Here is a 13,761-nt window from a genome sequence, read left to right on the forward strand (position 1 = left end):
TATTTTGTAGGGTTCTCTTAGCGAATCAGTTGTCTAGGAAAGGAAGAATTTAAACCCTAGGCTTGACGACCCTAGGAAGTCATTAGGTGGGTATTAACCCAAAATTGGTATGGTCTATCCGTGAACACCTTAACCCCGAACTGATCTAGACTATGAGGTCGAGAGATAAGTAGTTCTTTTGACTCGTTATTCTAGTGGAAGATCAAAAGATCCTGTTGGGGTATCGACTAGTTGATTGAACAAGAAAACCCGAAGCGAGCTAATCACCCATGCTCAAATTTTATAGATTTCATTATTCATTTGTTTATTTTATTTTTGTTATTATTAAAAATCCCAAAAACCTTTCTTTATATTTTATCATAATATAATCTATCTAAACTAAGAGTTAGATCTATTTTTGCTTAGGTTAGAACTAACTTAGTGCTCGCCTCCCTTGGGTACGATCCTCGAAGTACTCATTTGATTAGTGTAACTATATTAAAACTTGACACGTATACTTTGCAGATATCACCTTTTAATATATTTTGTGCTGGATTTTTATTCTGGACGTTGGTATGTCTGGAGGTGGTCACTTATCACGGTCTAGCTTAGTCACTCCTCGACTTCCTTAATTTGCAAAGCCTAAAATCATAGATCCAACCTTTGTAAGTTCAAATGAACTTAGTGAGTTTCCACTCCACACGAAAACAAATCCCATCCTACATGGGTTCAAATAAATAGAACTAAATATAACAAACACCCTGCTCGTATTTGGAAATTTCTTTTTAACTTTCATAGTGGAGTTTATCTTATAACCGATCCTATCCGTTGGCAAATAGATTATTGAGTGATTTCCTTCCAGCCATCCTATCAGCCTTCGACCAACCTTGACAGTTCCTCTAATTGTCTCGCCACCTCTGCGGACTCTATCCTTTGTTTTACTTTATACTCTTTCTTCCATTTATTCCTAGTGTGGATTCTTCCTTTCACCTTGTTCCTATAAGGTAGTTTTTCGTCCTACCCTTCTACTGATCCTTGAATATTTCCCCTATACGACCATTTCAATTTTGTTTAGTCCAAGGCACACTCCTCCACTTCCCACAGTCCTGAAGGACTTGTTGACATCCCAACTGTCATGGTAACTAATTGAGGTCCCCTACCACTCTGGAGACCAAACCCCCTTAAGACGAGTAGGGATTGAATCACTCTCTTGTAATTCACTTAGGCCTACTGTATCTAGTAGATTATCACCAAAGTTGCAATGAAGTTTATGGTTCCTCTTATGTGATGACTCCCCACAACTCCAGCCTCATTTGGGTACTTCACAATATATTTCCCCTATAGGATGAATAGTCTTGACAAACATTTCCTGTCATCCCTTGTATCCTTCTTTGTCAATGGGTTCTAGTTAACCCTTCCTTTCCTTACAAACTAACCGGTGTACTTATGATACCCCCTATTATATAGGGTTCCTCTGAGCGCCCTCCACATTCCTTAATGGCAGACTCTTATCTACGATCCTTGGTTAGACCATATTCCATTCACTTGTGCTACAGAAACCACTAGTACGTCACTCCTGTGACTACTTCCTATTGGTTAACATCTTTATGGCCCTATTGGTTTGCACGATTACTATTCTCATAGTCCTTTCTCATTTCCATTACATTACCATTCATTGGTGGATTCCTTCAACTCGTTGGTCAACTATCACATGTCCATGCTTTCATTTTTCCTTCCAACCTTTTTTTTGGTTTGTGAGTTGTCCAAAAATTTCTATTCTTATTTCCCACCCATGTTTTTTTTCTCAGCAGACTATCTTTATTGTCATAGTCAAGCTATGGACTTACACAGCACACCCCATATTTAATGTCATGGCAGACTATATTTGTTCCCATAGTCGAGCAATGGACTTACATAGTACACCACATGTTTAATGTCCTGGCGGACTCTATTGGTTGGCATAGTCTAACTATGGTCCTATACCTCAAGATCCCCATATTTAGTGTCACGACGAACTATCCCGTGTTTGCTGTCCCAACGGACTATCCTATGTTTATTCTCTCGACAAAGTATCCCATGTTTACTATCCCAACAGACTATCTCATGTTATTGTTTCGATGAGTTATCGAAGGATGCCATTGTATTTTTCAGATATGGTCTTAATCATATTCTATCTTGATGTTATAGCATCTTTCAGCTATGGTCTTACTCATTTTTATCATGTCATAGTATCTTAAAGCTATGGTCTTACTCATTTTTGGCGCATAACCTTTGATCGGACCCATGGCCTAGCCATGATCTATTACTTACTTTCTCCGTTGCATTCTATCCATTCCTCCATTCGTCGTCCTGACCTTGATACTCAAACACCAGAGTTTCCCTTCCGCAAAGCCCGAAGCTTCGTACAGAAACACCATACAGCGGTATTTAACATAATCAACCCTTTCTAAGCACTAGAGCTTCCATTCTCTTGGCAGCTAAGTATCACAGTCAAGACCATAAATTAACTCAATATCTTTATTTAAAACTTCAATTTGCTAGAAACATATAGAACCCTTAGAATGGTTTCTAGGAATCCTTGACTTTACTTTCTTAATCTTACATATCCAAAAAGATTCAGAACCTTACCAGCTTATTGGATTCTCTATTTTTCCTACTCAAATGTCACAATAATCATCTCATGTAGAGTTCCCACGGCTATGTCTCCTTTGGAGCAACCAAGGAAAGAGACGACAATAAAGAAATTAAAGAAGTCTCTCCCAAGAAGTCACTCTCTAGCTATTTATATCCCTTCAGGTATGGTCTTCAACCGTGTAAAATCCACCTGTTTTCAATCATTTTATCACCGACTAAGGGACTAGCTGGTCCTAATCTAATCGAACTAGAATTGGATTTCAACCTTGTCCAATATCATTTCTAATTTTTCATGTTTTCCCAATAAAGACCGCCAGCTTATGGTGTCTTTCAATTTAACCCCTAAATTTTTCATAATGTTTGAGTTTAAAAGAATTCAGGAGTGACATGACTCGCATGTTTTCTACAGCTAGCACATGGGTACAGCTTACACATTAGCATTGCTTGCACATTAAGCAACTTGTACATTTTACGGCATACATATTGAACAGCTCACACATTCTATGGCTCGCAAATGGAATAGCTCATACATTTTCCACGGATCGCACATAAGAGTCAATTTGCACCTGACCATCTTACATACTCAGCTCACAAATTATCTCGATCCACACATAAGTAGATCGGAAATAGTTTGCACAATGATATTGCTTACACGTTGCCATAGCATGCTTATCAACTTTTCTTGCACATAATTTCTTTCTTCAAAGAGCCTGCACATGAATACTTACAGAGTTCGCATGTACATGAATACTTTACAAAATCCATTCACATATATGTCCTTACTTTGTTGGCTCACACATAACCACTTACATAGAGCTCACATATCACAACTCACATATTCCACAGCTCTCACATACATTACAGTAAAGCTCGCACATGCTTTACTATACAAGATACACTTTCCATTCAACTACATTGTAACACTAGTAAGCACAATTGTTTCACAAATTCAGTCTACACATATGCTACAGTGTTGGTTTGCTTATAGAACTGAATATAATCAGCACGCACATACTTTTTTTAGATAGTTAACACATGGAACTTAATATAATCAACACGCACATACTTGGTTTAGACAGTTCACACATGGAACTTAATATAATCAACACGCGCATACTTTTTTAGATAGTTCACAAATGGAGCTTAATATAATTAGCACACACATACTTGGTTTAGACAGTTCACACATAGAACTTAATATAACCAGCATGCACATACCTGGTTTAGACAATTCACACATGGAACTTAATATAATCAACACGCACATACTTTGTTTAAATAGTTCACAAATGGAGCTTAATATAATTAACATACACATACTTAGTTTAGACAATTCACAAATGAAACTTAATATAATCAGTACACACATACTTTGTTTAGATAGTTCACACATGGAACTTAATATAATCAATACACATATACTTTGTTTAGATAGTTCACACATGGAACTTAATATAATTAGTACGCATATACGTAGTTTAGACAGTTCACAAATGAACTCTTCCTTGTGCTAGCTTTTGGCCTTTTCATTGCTCCGAAGAGCCCATATTTCATTTATACCAACCTACCTCCACAAATCCCCCTTGTTAATTTGAACACATTTGTGTTCCCCCGCAAGGTCGGGGTCTTTCACCAATCTCAGTTTGCATTTACATGCCTTACTGGAGGCAAAACACATATATTTAATCTCCGTTCAATTCTCCCATCACAATCACACTTCAACGGTCACCTTTGTTGCCATCTTTTCCTCCATTTCTGATATTGAGCTTGTGCATCAAGGAAGGAACATCCATTTTGATCTTTCACACAATAATCATTTCCATATTTACAGTTCGCTAAATTAAGAAACTCATCCAACATTACTCATACACACTTATTGCAAAATGACATCCAATGATTAATTCACATAGGTAGGTAACAATTCTATACATTGATACTAACCAGTTTATGGAAATAAGCTTTCACAACACCAAAACAGGAGCTCCGCTAAAAGTATTTACGCTGCTATTGAACGCGTCACTAACTTTTGCGGCGCGTTTCCACAAACGCCGCTATAAATCAAGACCTTTAGCGGCGCTTTTCTCACAAACGCCGCTATAGACCGTGACCTTTAGCGGCACTTTTATCACAAACGCCGCTATAGACCAAGACCTTTAGCGACGCTTTTCCCACAAACGCCGCTATAGATCTAAACCTTTTGGGGCGCTTTCCCACAAACGCCGCTATAGATCAGGACCTTTAGCGGTGCTTTTCGACAAACGCCGCTATAGATCAGGATCTTTAGCGGCACTTTTTCACAAACGCCGCTATAGAACAAACCTTTAGCGGCGCTTCTCGTAAAACGCCAAACATAACATTTAAAAAATATTTTAATCAAATAATATTTATTTTTATGATAAATATTATATTATGTTTTATTTTTTAAATTTAAACTTTAAATATACTTTCAAGGATAAATAAAAATATATTATTTAAATTAAATTTTCTATGAAAATTTTAACTTTAAAACTAAATATAAAATTAATGAACTTAGTTTTAGAATTTAAAATAATAAATTAATAACTCAAGTAAAATCCAAAAGTTAGAACTCAAATTGTCGTAAATATTAAAGTAAAAATAAAAATTTAGAATCAAAACTAAAATAAATAATACATATGAGAAACAGACTGACTAGTTAAACTTGCCTATGACTATACACATTGCAAGGTAATAAAAAATACAATGCAGTCTGCTGCACCATCTTTTGTCTGCAAGTTTCATTGAAGGCATTCCAAACTATATCCTGCAATATAAACATGCATTATTCATGAGAAAGATAAAAGGTACAAACCACACATGTAGGGAGAGGAAAAGTGAAAGAAAACAGAAATTTATGCGTGTAAATAGAAAATGCTTCAAACACAACCTAATTGTGATTCATAATAAATATTACCTCCAGTTCTGCTGAAGAGTAAGCTAGATCCAAGTTCTAAAACTCGTGTTTTCCAAACTCGTGTGCATCTCGGAAACTTTCTTCCCAAGGATGAAACAATGTAAGAAGCAGATTAAGATCAGCTTAAAGAATGTAGACTAATTTTCCCACAAATAACAGCAATCAAAGTAGGTCATATTCAGTTTCTGAAACAATAGAACAAACAAGTTATGAAAATTTACAAATGAACACCTAAAATTCCAATCAATCCAATTAATCAAAAGCAACTATAGAACTCCAGAGAATAAAATTTTAATCCTGTACGTAGCTAAGATCTTTAACCAATCAAATATTCCACAATGAATCAAGTTAAGAACACAACCTCATTTGAGATGGTAGCGTGGAATTTTTGTACTCCTGTACAATTTGCTCTTTGGCATCCTCCATGCCTGGAGTAGCTCCTTATAAACCACAGCCAATAGCACCTATGATAGCACACAAGTAATTTGAACAAAAACTTCACTAATGCTAGAAGTTCGACAAATTAGGCAGCACAAAAAAAAACTAGGTAGAAAACAAAATACAAAATCTTTGTAAACACAAGGCAAACATCATAAAAAAGGCTATGATGCAAGTAAAAAAAATTCTCAGAGAATATCCATATCTACTCAATACCAATTCGTAACATAACAAGCCCCAAATAATTACTAAAGGAGTTCATCAAAATTCAAGAAAAAATTGAACAAAAATTATAAGCAGTATTTATTCAACCTATTAATGACTTTTCAGGCTTAAAATACAAGTATCCCATCCCTAAATATTTACTTGCTAAAACATATATGTTCTGCATCAAAACCAATAACATAATTGCAGTAACAATGATAACAAACAAAGCAGTATAGACAGTATACAGAAAATTAAGATTCAATTTCCAAAATTGATTTTAAAACCACCAAGTAATGGAAACTCTCCAAGCTAGATCTGCAGAACAACAATTCTAAATTACCATAACAACAACAAATCTGTTGGTTGTTGATTCAGGTCCAATGTGAGCTCCTGAAAATAATAACAAAAATATATGAATGAAAAAGGAGGGGGCTTCTAAATTAGTGATTTGTCTGAGTCAGAGTGAGAGTTAGAGGGAGAGGATCACTTGCCTAGATAACTAGTCTTAAGCAAATGTTTAATGAAGGTTGTTTTCCCAGTGGAATATTGACCCAAAAGCATAACCATTGGTTTGGCATCAAAATCACTATTTGTCTGCAATAAACAAAAATCAGAACCAGCTGATTAGCTTTACAGAGCTGTTAAATAGAACTTTTAGCACATAGTCAAGGATAGTTAAAACTGAGTTGGATCTACAACTCACTCACCAACAATGGGGATACAAAATCATTAAAATGATATGTAACTTCTAAAGGCTTCAACTTCTGAAGGTACAATCTCTTTAAGCCATCTATAATTGAAGTCACAAAGGACAAAGATATTTGTTCTACACAAGAAAGGATTAGTTACACATGCTAAGGATGCAGATAAATAAAAACACACTAAAAAAGGATCAAGTAAAGGAATTAGACAGATATTAACATCATTAACAACACAAATACCAAAGCTAAAAAACGTAAGTGTTATGGAAGTAAAATAAAGAGACAAATATGAATTTGATATAAATAAAGGAATTATTTATAGCCTTAAACCCTATACCTAGACTAAAATGGTAGTAACAAGAGCATCAGCAGCAAAGGAAGATCAACTATAAAATGACAAACAAACCTTCTTTGATGATTTTGAAGAAAACCATTGAGATGCAGGTGATGTTTGATTTGAAGAACTACCTGCAAGCCCCCAACTTGTAAAAATAACATATGATAGTGAAATCGGAGTAAACTAATCATCAAAGGTTACAACAAGAAAGTCATACCATTGCCTTCAAGGCTACTTGACTTTGAAGATTTTTTCTTTCTTTGAATAAATCAAGCAAAATGATAAGAAATTCCAGACACTAAGCATATGGAACATAGAGTTTAAGAAGGTAAAAGTAAGAAGCCACATACCATGATTAATGTATCTAAGCCTTCCATTACAGGAGGTCTAATATTCTCAAAGTCTACTGCAATATATCAGCATACCTTAACATTATAAAATATTAAAAAATCGTAAAATGAAAATTTGAACAAAAAGTAAAGCTAAAATCGTACCTGAATCAGCGAAGTTGAACTTCAACGAAAAGAAGTTGAACTTCCACGACTTTGATCTGCTCCTGAACTAGCACTACCCGTACTCCGCTTCTTCTCTCCGGTCATCCACCTCTTCCACCACCGTAGAAGACTGTAAATGTAACCGTAACAAAACACGACAAATAGCCCAATACCACCAACGACCATAGGAATCAACAAAATCAGCTTCCTCTGTTTCTTTTTCTCACATTTTTACAGTCATTATTCAATGGCTTACCACATAAATTTTCATTCATTGAAAATATAGAACTATCATTGAATAAAGAACCTAATCCACTTGGAATCTCACCTTCAAGATTATTTCTAGATAAATTCAAGTACTTCAAATTAGACATGTTTGAAAATAAATCTGGTATGTTACCTGTAAGGCGATTTCCATCTAAAATGCGATTTCTTCTGGGATTTCACCATTTAACTTGTTATAACCCAAATCAAGCTCTTTTAAACGAGACAACCCAGAGAATTCCGCTGTTACATTGCCGATCAATCGATTCGAACGAAGCTGAATCACTTGAAGCTGAGAACAATTACCGAGCTCCGATGGCTTCGACAAAAGAGACGCTGGCTTCGAAACAGTGGAAAGAGAAAGAAAATAAGTAAAAAAATCAAACAAAACTGAGAAAGGAAAATGAAAATACATTGCTGAAAAAGGAATTCCATAGATCAAACCCTGTGATCTTTTGGTATAGATCGGAAAACCCTTTTTTCCTGATTCAGAGAGAAACAAAACCCCAAATCAATGAATCATTTGTTATATGCATATATATAAATTCATGGAGAGAAAAAGAAAAGGTTTAGGGATTTGAACGGTATTACGAGATGTTGGGCAAAGAAACTCATGGAATTTTGAGATTAAAAGGGAAAAAGAATTAAGTACATGAGAAGAAGAGGGAGTAACGAGCGGGTAACCAAAAATCCTTTTTATTGGGAGTGAGCGGGAATTTGAATATCTTTTGTGGCATTTTTATAAAAAAACGTCGCTATTATTTATTTTTTACGGTATTTTTTACAAAAATGCCATAAAAAATTATTTAATTTTATACAAAACGACGTCGTTTTGCTATGGTAAAATTTTTTTATTTTGTCTTCTAAAATTTATTTTAAAGTAAAAATTTTTTTTGTGGTGTTTTTTATAAAAACGCAGCTATTACTTACCTTTTGCGGTTTTTTTCATAAAAACACCACAAAAAATAATTTCATTTTAAGTGATTTTATAAAAAATTTATTATTAAATTTAATTTTTTTTAAAAATTCAAGTACTCTCAAAATAAATATCATATATTTTAATAACAAAAAAGTGATTAAATGGCTGTAATTAATTATTAAGTTAGAATTATCCAATGTAAGCAATTAATCTCTCATATATCAAATTTCTATTAAAGATTGAGACATTAATCATGATTTTATATTATTCAATTCCTATCCATATAAATCTGATACATTAATTTATCATTGACCAAACATAAAACCCTCTAAACCAAAAAGAATTTGAATTTTGAACACAACCTATGATGCAATTTTGCTCAATCTATCATTTTCTCATATTATATACGACATACAATGTATTGTATTAGGGTTATAAAATAAAAGGATTTTTTTTACAATTTTATTTATTATGATAAGAAAGTGATATTAGTTTAGTTCGGTAGCACGTGGGTCTTCAAAACCTATCGTCCAAGGTTCAAATCCTATAGAGTATGATTCAGCTCTTGTTAAATCAAAAATTATATCAAAACAATAATTTGAATTTGACCTCTTTAGATTAAATTATAAAATTATTAAATTAAAATTAAAGGAGTCAATAAAAACAAGAGATGTTAGTCAATAAAAAAAGATATGTTAATTAATTAAAGGTCTAACTGATCACCACGTTTGTATTATAAATATAGGGTTACAAATAATTCAAAGATAGTTGAATTTTGTTAAAATAGGGTTTTTGAATAGGGTACGAGTTTTATTATGGAAATTTAAGAAAGGGGTTAATGACTTCGCTAAATGAGGTTGTCTTTCTTATTTAGGGTTTAAAAAAAACTAAAAGAAGAGTATGGTGGGATTTGGATGGGCAGTACGGTGCGATTAGTTCACTTTTATCTAGAAATCTGGTCGTTACAAGAGAGTTGTGGTTTCGCCAAGCCGATGATTTACAGACTAGAGGACATGTTCGTGGGCCAAGTTGCTTTGGCTCGAAATCCACGATAACTACTTTAATGAATGCCTATAAAAAACTCAACACTCTAATCAAAGATCACATGAGATCTCTTATGAGCTACTTTACAGAGGCCGAGGACAATGGGGTCGAATTGGACTTGAAAACACAAATTGAGTTTGTGTTCAAAATCTTGTTGAAGGACTTTGATGACTTTAGTACGGCATATAACGTTGTGAACAAGCAATTGACGCTTAAAAAAATCATGAAGGAACGTAAATTCTAAAAGTTGATGTCGAATAACAGTCAACATGTTTGAAAAACAGATTGTATATTTAACAATTTCTTGTTCCTTTAAAGGGAAGGGAAAACAAGCTAAGAGAGATAAGGCTAAGTCCTCTAGGCCACAAAAAGTGAAAATGAAGAGAACTAGAAAGCCTAGAGGCTTGTCAAAATCTTAGTGTTTCTTCAAGACCAACTGTAAACAGTGGAAGGATTACTTAGCCACAAAGTGAAAAGGTATGAAATTTTTAATAATTGAAACTTACTTAGTGGAATATTCAATATACCGCTGGGTCATTGATTCTAGAGCCACTAACCATGTTTGTGTTTCTTTACAATGGTTGAAGGAAATGAAAGAACTTAGAGATAAGAGCCTCTCGTTGCAAATCGGAGATGGTGAAAATGTTGCGACTAAAACAGTATGAGATGTACATATTTATTTTGATAGTTTTAAGAAGATTTTTAAATGTCGTTTTCTGTGTACTTAGTTTAAAAAAAACTTAATTTCAGTTTCCTGTTTATTTAAAGACGACTTGACTGTGAATTTAAATAATAATACTGCAATTTTTAGAAATTATTCTTTCATATATAATGGAAGAATGTAAAACAATCTCTATCTTATCAAAACAAAGATGTACATACTGCTAGAAACCAAAATCATGAATAAGAAACTTAAAACTTCTCACTCTAATGAGGTGCTCCTTTGGCATTTAAGACTTGGCCATATTAACTAAGAAAGAATCACTAATCTTTTGATAGATAACATCTTAAGTACATTTAGGAACGCTAATATTCCATAATGTGAATATTGCTTGGGAGGTAATATGACCAAACAATCTTTTAATGCAAAAGGAACGAGGGTTGTTCAACCCTTAGAACTTGTGCACAATGATGTATATGCCCCCATGAATGTCAGTGCACGAGGTGGTTACGATTATTATGTAACCTTTATAGATAATTACTATTGGTATAACTATTTATAGCTAATGCACTGTAAAAGTGAATATTTTGATAAATTTCAAGAGTATCGTGTGGAAGTAGAGAAACAATTAGGTTTGCATGTAAAAACACTTCGATTAGATTAATGTAGAAAATATTTATCAAATGAATTGTTAGTATACAACCTAGAGAATGAGATATGATCCTAGTTGACCGCGCCGAGAACTCAATAATAGAATTACATGGCGGAGAGAAGGAATAGAACTTTATTAGACGTGGTTCGACCAATGTTAAGTTATTCGCAGTTGATGATATCCTTTCTTCACTTAACATAATATTATCCATGTGTTAATCGGGAGTTTGGAAAAAAAATTCATATGTTGAATTTTCGTTGGCTAATTTAGTATTACTAATAGTGTTAACTCCAAATACCATGAAAATACACACCTTGATAAATAAAGTACCACATTAGACATTTTCAAAGTCTATGTACCACATTGAACATTTTATAAAAGTACATGTACAAAATATGACATTGTCCCAACATTATTTGGTAAAATTTCAACTTATTTTCCATAAATATTTCTAAAGGCTTTTTTACCACACTAATCCAAAAAAATTAAATATTTAAAAGAATGACCCAACTTCAAAAACAATGACAAGAATGACCTGACATGAACAGTGGAGGGCAATGCCGACACCCTCATGGTCGGCACCCAAATCCATCATCGTGTAATCATTACTTTGTGATTGAGTTGGAGATAAGAAAATTAATATTTTTGGTGCCAACACTTCCATGACCGACACCTATATGTATTTTTTCAACTACTTTTTCAAAATACGGGTATTCCATGATTTAAAAAAGAAAAAAATACTTTAATAGGTGCCGGCGTTGAAGTGGTCGACACTGATTCAAAATTTTTAAAAAAATATAGATTGAGGAGGAAGAGAGCTGCACTTCAATGGTGTCAATTGGCCCGAGGGACGTCGGTGATGGTTGACTGCATAGTGGAGTGAAGGCAGCAACTAGAACAAATGGAAGAGGAAGAAGATGAATAAAGAGTGAAAAATAAAAATAAAAATAAAAAGATCTATTTCCAAATTTTAGTTAAAGAAAAGATTGAATATTGGCCCCCAATAAAAGGAGATATTAAAGAGGGTTTAAATGACCGAAATTATGAGGTAACATATTTCAAATTCCAATAAAAAAAATTAAATATTGACCCCAATAAAAGGAAAACTCAAAGAAGGTTTAAATGGTGGAAATTATCAATAAAGGCAACCTAAAAAAAAAACTCAATTAGCTAAACATATGGAATTAAATTAAACTCAATATTTATTAAAAAATTTAATATAGAAGAGAAGGAAATAGTAATCATCCATTAAAACAAAACAAAACAATTAAGTAATTGATTATTAATAGTCTAAATCCCTCTTGTAAATTGAGGTGATTTAATTTATTTATCTTTTCATAAAAAAGTAATTAAAAAATATGTATTTAATAAGCTTTTATATATAAAAAGAAATAAATCAAATCAATTAATATTAATACTAATTTAGAGGGATTTGCACTATTCTAAATAAATCCTAATAATTTGTGATGATTAAATAAAATTAAAAATTAATGGAAAGAATTCTCATATTAAGTTAAATTGAAAATGTAATATAAAATAAATTTATTATATGAAATATTTCAAATTAAATTAAATGAAAATAATTAATTATATGATGTATGCCGATTTTTTTAAAATTATACATATATGGAAAGATATAAGGCAACTATATAAATAAATTTTTTTTAATTAGAGACTTTGGTTTAATATTACTTTGTTAATTGCCTGTTTCTTGCTGATGGTTCTTTCATGGAAATTCTAGGTGTATTTAATATGGATATAGTTGTATATTTATCATCATCATTAAATAAAATGTGATTTCACATTATTTACATAACTTTTTTTCCAGTTGTCTTTTTTTTTCTATTGAATCTTTTCTTCTGGAGTTTGAAATTGGTTGCTTCATAATTTCGACCATTTAAACTCTCTTTAATTTCCTATTTAATTTGTGTTAATATTCAATCTTTTCTTTGATTGGAATTTGGAAATAGGTATTTTTTATTTTTATTTTTCACTCTTTACTCCTCTTCTTCCTTCTCCATTTGCTCTATTCGTCGTCTTCGCTCCAGTATACAGTCAGTTATCGTCGACGTCCCTTGGGCCATCTGACATCATTGGAGTGCAGCTCTTTTCCTCGTCAATCTATTTTTTTTAATTTTAAACCAGTGCCGATCACTTCAACGCTGACACTGATTAAAATTATTTTTCGTTTCTTTTTTTAAATAATGGAATACCTGCATTTTTAAAAAGTAGTCTAAAATATATATATATATGGGTGCCAACACAAAAAAAATTAATTTTTTTTATCCCGACTCAATCACAAAGTAATGATTACATAATGATGGACTTGGGTGCCGACCATGGGGGTGCCGGCACCGCCCTCCACTATTCATTTCAAGTCATTCTTGTCATTGTTTTTGAAATTGAGTCATTCTTGTAAATATTTAATTTTTTGGGTTACTTTAGTAAAAAACCCATTTCTAAAAAAAATTAAAATTTCAAGTTAATAAAAATAATCAA

General features: G+C 32.8%; 1 protein-coding gene across 2 annotated transcripts; it reads right to left on the reverse strand.

Annotated features, from left to right (window-relative positions):
* Positions 1–5,186: 5,186 nt before the first annotated feature.
* On the reverse strand, positions 5,187–8,632 carry LOC107954650 (EH domain-containing protein 1-like). Of its 2 annotated transcripts, none has more exons than XM_041096476.1 (8): positions 7,723–8,632; positions 7,298–7,631; positions 6,898–7,016; positions 6,682–6,784; positions 6,531–6,580; positions 5,907–6,009; positions 5,546–5,621; positions 5,187–5,395 (listed from the first exon to the last, which is right to left on the reverse strand). In XM_041096476.1, exons 2-6 carry the CDS (start codon positions 7,323–7,325, stop codon positions 5,908–5,910), a joined length of 402 nt encoding a protein of 133 aa, XP_040952410.1. In that variant the 5' UTR covers positions 7,326–7,631; positions 7,723–8,632; the 3' UTR covers positions 5,187–5,395; positions 5,546–5,621; position 5,907. The 2 variants fall into 2 exon arrangements, with proteins under 2 accessions (XP_040952410.1, XP_016745759.1); XM_016890270.2 differs by having other exon boundaries at positions 5,546–5,730; positions 7,298–7,634.
* Positions 8,633–13,761: the final 5,129 nt, after the last annotated feature.

Source organism: Gossypium hirsutum, chromosome D07 (assembly GCF_007990345.1).
Source record: "Gossypium hirsutum isolate 1008001.06 chromosome D07, Gossypium_hirsutum_v2.1, whole genome shotgun sequence".
NCBI lineage: Eukaryota > Viridiplantae > Streptophyta > Magnoliopsida > Malvales > Malvaceae > Gossypium > Gossypium hirsutum.

Coding starts and splice junctions, on each gene's coding strand:
- LOC107954650 (XM_041096476.1), bottom strand. CDS start 7,325: ATGGTTTTCTTCAAAATCATCAAAGAAG. Junction 6,581..6,681: donor GCTTAAGACTAGTTATCTAG/GCAAGTGATCCT, acceptor TATTATTTTCAG/GAGCTCACATTGGACCTGAA. Junction 6,010..6,530: donor ACAGATTTGTTGTTGTTATG/GTAATTTAGAAT, acceptor GTGCTATCATAG/GTGCTATTGGCTGTGGTTTA.